The 10,091-nt window shown below is 44.7% G+C and overlaps 1 protein-coding gene across 4 annotated transcripts in view; it reads right to left on the bottom strand.

Annotated features, from left to right (window-relative positions):
• HLCS (holocarboxylase synthetase) overlaps window positions 1–10,091 on the bottom strand; it is a 216,230-nt gene that overhangs the window by 155,101 nt on the left and 51,038 nt on the right. For all 4 annotated transcript variants that reach the window (XM_017526218.2, XM_017526220.2, XM_037737662.1 and 1 more), the window contains one exon: window positions 4,845–5,027. In XM_017526218.2, coding sequence (XP_017381707.1) covers window positions 4,845–5,027 — 183 coding nt within the window. The remainder of the gene's footprint in view (window positions 1–4,844; window positions 5,028–10,091) is intronic.

The following is a 10,091-nucleotide window of genomic DNA, read 5'->3' on the forward strand; positions in this document are numbered from 1 at the left end:
AAAAAAAAAAAAAAAAAAAGTACATATTATCCATTCCACAACTCCCTGCTACCAAAATCACATACACAAACACCACGGCGATTTTGCCAGGTTATTTCAGTAACAAACTCAGTTCTCATTTCTTTCGATAGCTACATCTTGATCCCAAGGGTAAGGTAACTGGACACAGGACCCCTGCCAAGAGTCCAGCCAGCTTCTTTTCCTCAGAGCACCTACACACCATTAGCCACCGTTGGCCACGGTGAACACGCACAAGGTTCCCAAGATTTTTCATAATGGAAAAAATCTCATGCTCCCCAGAACGTGAGCAGACATCCCAGGCTAGGGAAGCAATGCACAAGGTCTCCAGTTACACAAGGCAAAGGTGCCAGCCTTCCTGGGGGTGGCACATCCCACCCTCTTCCGCTTCCTCTGGCCTCATTGCGGGGATCAAAAGGGACCCACTGGCAGGCAACTCTCCAGGGGTGGAGGGTGGAGGGTAGAGGGTGGGGGCTGGCTCTGCCCCACGTACAGATTCAGGTCCTGGCCAGTTGCAACCCTCCAGCAGCCCCTCCCCATGAGACGCCTTGGGCGCGGCCGCCTGTGCTCTCCCTTTCTGCTATTGCTCTGGCAGAGCTAAAAAGGAAAACAGATTCTCAATTGGGAAAGAATTACGTCTTCTCTCTATTATTTTCTATCAAATTTGATAGAAAAAACCTATTAAAATGTTTCTACAAAACATAAAATAATTATGTTTTTTCTGGTGTTCTGTGAGGGAAAGAATCGTGTTTCTTCTATAAAATTGGTGTCTCTCAAAAACACTCAAGTCTCGGCACAGTAAAGATGTGATGTTGCTCACTGCCCGTCCCCCATTGGCGACGGTAAGATGTGGCGGCCACCAGGTGATCCCACCCAGGACACCCAGCAGTCAGCCATGTGGCGTTTCATTCTCTCACCCACCAACATCTGCAGAGAGGAAGCCATGGAGAGTGGTCTTGGAGAAACAGTTCAAAGGACTCTGCCAAGTAACTGGAACATCCAAGCAGGGGTGGGGCACCCAAATTATGAACTCATACCACGGGTACCTTCCACCTACAGAAGCAAAGGGAGCACTTCAGCTCTGAGGCCCCCACACCAACTCACAGCTCACAGTTAACCGTGGGAGTCACGGCTGCCACAGGCCATGAACAAGAGTCATGGGTTTTACCATCAAAGCAAAACCTTTTGAAATAATATGACAAATATTAATATTAGCCAAAGTGTCAATACCTATATGAGATTCCCTGCCTTTTAACATCCAAATGTGACCATGTGTGAGATGCCTTCAAAGTCCAATGACACATAGTCATTTGTTTTTTAGTTTTTAATAACTAATTTGGCTCATTATAAAAGCAATATACAATCATTATAGAAAATTTGGAAAATACAGAGAAAGTGTTAAAAGATTATTAAAATCACCCTTAAGCACTCCACTAGAAATACATCCAAGATATACCAGATTTCCTTTTTCCTTCCAATCTTGTTTCTTTTTTTTGAGAAGGGGTCTCACTCTGTTGCCCAGGCTGCAGTGCAGTGGCACAATCACAGCTCACTATAGCCTCAACCTCCCTGGCTCAGGCAATCCTCCTGCCTCAGCCTCCTGAATAGCTGGGACTACAGGCATGCACCACCATGCCTGGCTAATTTTTGTATTTTTTATAAAAAATACAAAATTTTGCCAGATTGCCCAGGCTGGTTTCAAACTCCTGGGCTCGAGCAATCCACCGGCCTCAGCCTCCAAAAGCACTGGGATTATAGGCGTGAGCCGCCGCACACGGCCTCATCCTCTTTCTACGGAGATAGGTGTATGGCAAACGTGTGTTTGTTTTATGGTTTAGCTTTTGTTCATTTTGTTAGGACCCAAATTTCAATCCTGCTCCTGGGAGGTTCCATGAACTGTGAAAGCCTTGGCGGGAGGAAGCCCAGCTCGGCCGCCCAGAGCCTGCGCCTCAGCCAAGTCCTGCTTCCTCCTGGTGTCGGGCACGGTGACGCTGATGAAGTCACACATGACTGGGTTTTACAGTGGGAATCACACTCTACCGTGGTGTTTGGGATCAAGGAAAGCCTCGGAGCGCATCCTTCACAAATGCCAACAGCCAAGTGTCATTGACGTGAGGGTTTTTTTCTCCTTGAGTCTTGCTGCTATTCTTTCCAGTCATATCACGGCAACAGAGAAGCACATAAATCTTCTGTGCTATTCGTCATAAAGAGCAAGTGTCAAGGCAGCAAACTGTATAAACACAGCTGGTACACAGTAAAACTATTTAGATAACTGATGTATTTATTTTGTTATTTCATATCCCATACTATAATAGTACCTAGGACATGTTGAATGCAAGACGAATATTATTAACTGGGACATTGAAATAATTTCTGCAGACCCAAAAGAAAGTGCCAGCAATATAATGGAAAACTATAAAATTATACTATGTGAAACTGATATAGAGAGAAAAAAATTAAATCTCTGAAGAACAACTTTATAGTTCTAGGATTCTGTATGCCAGGCAGCGTAGCTCAGCAGCGACACCCTGTGGCGGGAGATCTTTGATTCCCAGCAACAAAGGCACTGGAACAATGCAGGCCCAGGCATCCAATCCCTAAGGCAAGCGTGAGCTGAATGGACAGGCGGATTTAGCAGATGACTGGGTGCCAAGATCCTTCCATGAAACTTAATTCCATGGGGATGATTGAGAACTGTTGAGCAGGGATGCCGGAAAGAAAGCCAAAGGCAAAGTACAAACCCAACTCCACTCCCAGTCTCTGTGGTCCAGGTCTGTAAACACTGACCCACAGCACAGTGACTGGATACAGGAGGAACTCGGCCCTCTCTGGAAAGACCATCTCAATCAGTGTAGATCCACGTTCAAACTCATTTGCACCATCATCCTTTAGATAACTTCTATTCCAAGAAAACATCAGATAGAACCCTGAATTCTGCCATTTCCTTCTATAGCAGATTCAAGGTCATCTAAGCAGAGTTAATAAACTCTGAGCTTGTAATCCCAACCATGTAAGGGACGCTCTGAGCTCCTGGGACAGAGAGGCAAACAAAAGCCACACCATTAATTCCAAAGAGCATCCATCAAACCAGTGCAAACTGGCTAAAGACTGGATGAAAGTATAATAAGAGAAAGTTTCTTAAATAGAAGAAAAAAATCAGGCTGGGCGCAGTGGCTAACACCTGTAATTCCAGCACTTTGGGAGCCCAAGGCAGGCAGATCACCTGAGGTCAGGAGTTCGAGACCAGCCTGACCAACATGGAGAAACCATGTCTCTATCAAAAATACAAAATTAGCCAGGTATGGTGGCGCATGCCTGTAATTGGAGAGTGAGGCAGGAGAATCACTTGAACCCTGGAGGCAGAGGTTGCAGTGAGCCGAGATTGCACCAATGCACTCCAGCCTGGACGACAAGGGCGAAACTCCATCTCAAAAAAAAAAAAAATCATTCATTACTATATTATTCATTTTTTAAATTAAAAACATACCTGTAGTCTTTTAAAACAAGGTAACAGGCACTTGTTAGGCACATTACACACATTTAACTCATTCAACCCCAACAACGTAATAATAATTGCACTATCGTCTAAATAATACAATTTATGCAGAACTTTCACATATATTATTTCATCTAGTCCTCAAATAATCCTATAAGATATTCCAATCCTAAATGCTCTCAGATTTTCTATCTGTCTTCTCCAAGTGAGCCCATCATACCCGGACAGCTCATAGCTCTGCTCTTCTCCAAAAACTAAGGGACACAGTGTAACACAAAAGAAACTGCCCCCTTTTTAAAAAATGTTGGGGTGAGAGGTAAAATTTGTTCGGTTCAAGAGAAAGCAGGTAAGTTTGGTGTTTTTTTGTTTTTTTGAGATGGAGTCTCGCTCTGTTGTACAGGCTGGAATGCAGTGGGGCAATCTAGGGTCACCACAACGCCCGCCTCCCAGATTCAAGCAATTCTCTCCCTCAGCCTCCCAAGTAGCTGGGATTACAGGCACCCAACACCACATCCAGCTAATTTTTATATTTTTAGTAGACATGGGGTTATGTTGGCCAAGCTGTTCTTGAACTCCTGACCTCGTGATCCACCCACCTGGTCCTCCCAGTTTGGTGTTTAAAGTCACCAAGACTATTGAGTGTTTGCAGAAACTACATGGTTACGTCATTAAACTCACAAATTTGTCTGCTCAGAGAAGACAACAGAAATAGACAAAATAATTTGTCAAAACGACTACGAAACTGACAGCATGGCCAAGCAAGGGGAATTAGCAAGAACACACACCTGGGGAATCTGGCGACCTGCCCAAAACCAGGTATCAATCACAGGCAGCAAGTGCAGGCACCAGCCGAGAGGATTCCCGAACACATTCCCAGCTCCATGGGCATTTTCCTGTTAGACACGACTCACAGATGTGAACTGAAACTCGGAGCGCAGTTGCCACAAGATGGCAGACATGAGCACAAATGTGATTGGTCTGCCGACAGCAGCCCCAATCAAAACAAATGTTTTCACTCCCAAATGAATAAAATGACGGTTTCTAAATATACTTTTGACACGGGACCCTCCCCCACCCAACGTGGAAAGGGCCACACCTGCGGACTTCACACCTTTCTAAGCTCTACTAGTCGTACCTCCCTTACACGTAATGCTCCCCCCGCAAAATGAATACTTGCACATCTTGAAGATGATTTTCAAACCCGAAGTCAAAACGGAAATGAAAAATCAAAATCAAAACCAACCAAAATAAAACAATGAAAGGCAACCGGTCGCCACTGTGAAGAGGGCCCCATTGCGGTGCACTCTGCCCAGCTGAGCCCACAACTTACCTCCGCAGCTGACAGCAAGTAAAGAGGCGTTAAGGCAGGAACCTGTTTCATGTCACAGCTGAGGCCGAGGGTCGTCAGGATCTCTCTAAGGACTTCGTACCTTCTAAAATTGCTTGACTTGAGCAAGTTAAAATCTTCTGGAGTTTGCACGATATCAGAGCTGGGAGGTAGTTCTAAGTGCACCTGAAAGGAAAGACAACACTGTAAACTGGGGGCACTCACGGGCAGTAAGAAAAACAGTTTTTCATTTTTTTTTTTCTTTTTTTAATTTAGAGACAGGATCTCATTATGCTGCCCAGGCTGGTCTTAAACTCCTGGGCTCAAGCGATCCTCCCGCCTCAGCCTCCCAAAGTGCTGGGATTACAGACAGGTATGAGCCACCATGCCTGACAAAAAAATTTCTTTACCAGTTTTCTTCTCCAAGTGAGCACATCACACCCAGATAGCTCATAGCTTTGCTCTCCTCTGAAAATTAAGGGACACAGTATAATCCAAAAGAGAAAACCCAAACATGAATTTTTCTAATTATCAATAGCATATAAACTCTGAAGCTGAATATCTGGAAAGTCATGGCCAACAAGAAAATGTTTCCAAAAGCCTACTAAAATTGTGATTGGCTGGCTGGGTGCGGTGGCTCACGCCTGTAATCCCAGCACTTTGGGAGGCCAAGGTGGGCGGATCACCTGAGGTCGGGAGTTTGAGACCAGTCTGACCAACATGGAGAAACCCGTCTCTACTAAAAATACAAAAATTAGCTGGGTATGGTGGTGCATGCCTGTAATCCCAGCTACTCAGGAGGCTGAGGCAGGAGAATTGCTTGAATCTAGGAGATGGAGGTTGTAGTGAGCTGAGATCACGCCACTGCACTCCAGCCTGAGCAACAAGAGTGAAACTCCATCTCAAAAACAAAAACAAAAACAAAAAAAATTCACGGTTGTCAGGCTGAGAGGTCATGGTGGAAATGACCCTGGACGGTCATCTCTCTCCAGGTACTGATGTTCCACACTCATCAGTCATGTGACCTTCTGCAAGTTACTGAACTTGGTTATAGGAACAAAATATCTAGAAAGACAATTGTGCTGAAAACCTAATTGCAAGTGAGTTCAAGGAGGCAAATGAGTCATGCCAGAAACTTCCATTTGACCTATTAGCCATAACTGGAAAATAAAACTGGGGAACAGGGCAGCCTTATTCATCATTTTAAGGGAGTTTGCAAGAGACTGGGCTCATACCTGTAATCCCAACACTTTGGGAGGCAGAGGTGGGAAGATTGCTTAAGCCTAAGAGATTCAGACCAGCCTGGACAACATAGTGAGGCCCTCGCTCTACAAAAAATACAAAAATTAGCCAGGCATGGGTGGTGTGCCTGTAGTCCCCACTACTTGGGAGGCTGAGCTGGGAAGATCCCTTGAACCCAGGAGGTTGAGGCTGCAGTGAGCTATGATCATGCCAGTGCACTCCAGCCTGGGCAACAGAGTGTGACCATCTCAAAAAAAAGAAAAAGAGTTTGCAGGAACTCAAATACAGCAGGTCCTTGAATAATGTTGTTTCACTCAAAGTCATTTAGTTATGAAGTTGATAAGGGGAAAAAGAAAATCACTTCCCCGCTGGGGCTACAGTCTGTGTGGGTCTGCACATTCTCCCCACGTCTGCACGGGTTTTCTCTGGGTCCTCCGTTTTCCTCCCACATCCCCAAGCTGTGCACGTGAGTGCACGGACGTGTCTGCATGGTCTGAGAAGTGTGGGTGCGGGTATGAGTGTGTCCTCCCATCCCGGCCAGGACTGGCTCCCCACCAGTGCCCTGAGCTTCCAGGATGAGCTCCAGCCACCCGGCCGCCCACCATGCTGAACCGAAATAATTAGGGAAATAATTATCTTATGTTTTTATTAATCTTTCTTAAATGTACATATAACTCATATTTATTTCAATGTTTCAGTGTTTAGGCCTTTATTTAGAAGTTAGGTGATGTCTTGGGGACAGAAATATGCCATGGGAACTGACTTCTTGTTTGTATCAATTAGCCTATGGTAACACTGGCTTCATTATATGTCATTTCACTTAAGTGTGCCGTTTCCAAGAACCTATCAACAACTTTAAGTGAGGACTTACTGAGGAAGGAGGAGTAAGATTTCTTGGACACCAGAAAGGCCTTTCCTGCCACCCTCCTTCCCCTGAGTGAATTTTAAGACTTGGAACTTCACCTCATGACTTCAGGCTTTGTTGTCTAGTTAAAATTAAAATTAAAATTAAAATGTCTCCACCTATCAAGTCTCTGTCATGGTATGAAGGAACTTACTGGAACCTCTAGCTCCCCTGAAATCAGATTTTAAATGAGCATTGGAGCCCAGAGGTTGCCAGAACACTGAGTACCCAGAAAAGCAAACTGAGCTCCTTTGCCTTATTTTGTTTTGGCTTTGCCGACTGTATGCAAAGCTTCTAGCCTGATATTATAGAAGTACTATGAAAATAGAAAAGCATAGTGCCAGCTTTCAGACCACTTAAAATCTCTCAACTCCTACCCACGACTTAACCAAGCCAAATATATCAACCAAATGTTAAAAGTTGAGGCCTGGCTGGGTGTGGTGGCTCACGCCTATAATCCCAGCACGTTGGCAGTCTGAGGCGGGAGGATCACTTGAGGCCAGCAGTCAGAGACCTGGCCAACACGGCGAAACCCCATTGCCACGAAAAATATAAAAATTAACCAGGTGTGGTGGCACATGCCTGCAATCCCAGCTACTTGAGAGGCTGAGGCACAAGAATCACTAGAACCTGGGAGGCAGAGGTTGCTGTGAGCTGAGATTGTGCCAGTACACTCCAGCCTGGGTGACAGAGCGGGACTCTGGCTCAAAAAAATAAAAGTTGAGTCCAATCAGAAAAGGTCTGCAGGTCACTGCCCAACATGGTCCCCAAACCACCAGCTGGTCAGCTGCGGCTACAGGCTGGCTGCTTCCCCGAAGACTGAGGACGCCGATCGGTCACGTGTGTCTGTTCTCTAGATAGCCCTGGAGACAGGGAGAGGCAGAAAAGCAAAACCCTCTAAGGAATCGTATCCTACTCAGTTGCTTCTACCCTAAATGTGCACCTCTCTTCTCCGGTGGACAAAGCCATGCCAGTGTAGACAAAAAGCACAGCGACAAGACCCATTTAATTCACAGGAGCACATGGCTATCCCGGAGATTAACCCTTACGGGTGGCAGAAATGAAATAAGTCAAGTTCCGTTCCCACCAGAGCCGAAGGGATGAGAGGGGTACACGATTGAATGCATCTGGGCTCACTGGGCAGGGCGAATACACACAGTATCCAAGGCGCACACACCATGAATTGTGTGAACTCATTTTCACATGAGAAAGATGCCAGGATGGGAAACTGGATGCACTACAAGGGGGCCGAGTCCCAGGAGACCAGGAGGAAGACAGCCGCTGAAACCCCAAGGGCTGCTTTGCTTCACTGTCTTACGGTTCCAAGATGTAGGCGCTTCTACAATGCAAACAAGAAAAGAGGCCGTCTCCAGTTCTGCACTCCCAATGAGCAGGGAGACGTGGTACGCCGGAGTGTGTGGGTGGTAGATTTGAGCTCCTCATCCACAGAGGTACTGGACTAGAGTCTCATCCTCTGGGTGTAATCCTGTTACCATAATGACAGGTCTATTTCTGTAACTTGGCTTCTTCTAAAAGTTAAGGCTTTTTAGTTGGGCCAAAGACCAGAACTAAAAAAATGTCTCCATGCACAAATAGGGAGAGAGAGTGGTACTGGCATCTAGTGGGTAGAGACCAGGAATGTTATTCCGCAGCCTAAAATGCAAGAGACTGCCCCTCACCACCAAGAATTCTCAACCCAAAATGTCAGTACTGCCATGTTTGAGAAACTCTGCCATAAAAGCCAACCCACTGCGACCATGTGCTAAGCTAAACAAAACAAAATCTTCCAAAATCCACGTTAGGGATTTTCTGTGGACAACTTCATGGCAAACTCCTGGTCCATTTGACACTCAAATGTCAGCATTAATCCACAGCCTTAAGTTTTCCCTGCAAACTTGATCAGCACACAGCGAGCGTACAAACATTTCCTCTCTTTCTTTATTATTACGAATGGCAAAGGCATCAAATCTGCAACTTACTTGACTGTGACACCACTGCCTAGGGTGCAGCTGTGTTCTGCCCTTGAAGTTCTTTACCTCCTCTTATTGGGTTACATCATCACTAGATTTATTACAAAGACGAAGGCTATGAAATTGAACGGGGTAAGAGGAAACTAACCAGCCTGTGATAATATTTATTTTTTAATCCCAGTAAGGTATCACAGAGACACAGGCCTGTGGAGAAAACAGTGACCCTGTCACACAGAAGACTGGAAGTCATTTAAAATCAGAAATGGCATTCTAATCCTCTGAGTCTGATTTGTGAAGCTTCATCATATTGCCTTTTTCTTCTAGGGCAATGCACTGCAGTATCAAATTTTATGACAGCAATGGGGTCAATTTAAATGGTGCAGCAAGCAGATTTGCTCTGTAACTCAGAGAAATGGATCGCAACAGTGCCAAATCAATTTTCTAGTACACGTCTGTGCTCAGGGGTGGTAAAATTCGCTCTTCAAAACTGAAATACGGCTCTAGGAAGTCAGGTTTTTAAGTGGATTTTCTGAGAATACATAGTTACTATAGTTACCATATTTGCAGATAAAAAGATAAGAGGAACATTTATTAGGCCTCCAAAAGCTAATTCATGCGGTCTGCAGCCCTGCAGGAAACCTGCCTGGGCTGTACACATTCACCTGTCCTAATGTCCTAATTCCTCAATTTTAAGCATCTCTACTTGAGTATTATCTTAAGAACAAGTGAGTCGGTTTTAGAATTGTAAAGAAACAAATATATACTCCCTGGAAAAATGTGTGGCCAGAAAAATCAAGAGACTTCGCTTCCAGGAGAACTGGAAAAAGTCAAAGCATTACAGAAATGAAAACAAAACAAAAAAGTAAACAATTCTCTAACTCAATAAAAAGATCCCTATAATAAAACAAATCTATTACACTTATCTTGGGAACTCTTCTGGACAAAATATCTGCATCTGCTTAGTTTTCTCATTAGAGCATCAAATCCTTAAAGGCAAGTGAACGTTCATCTAACTCAAATGAAAACCTTTTCCCCTAAGCATTAAAAGATTTGGAGTAAATAATTAAGAATTCTGAAATAGTCTATTAGCTACTGTTTGCTTAAAAAACAAAAAGCTAAAAGGAAAAAGAAGAT

Source organism: Cebus imitator, unplaced genomic scaffold (genome assembly GCF_001604975.1).
Source record: "Cebus imitator isolate Cc_AM_T3 unplaced genomic scaffold, Cebus_imitator-1.0 Scaffold41, whole genome shotgun sequence".
NCBI lineage: Eukaryota > Metazoa > Chordata > Mammalia > Primates > Cebidae > Cebus > Cebus imitator.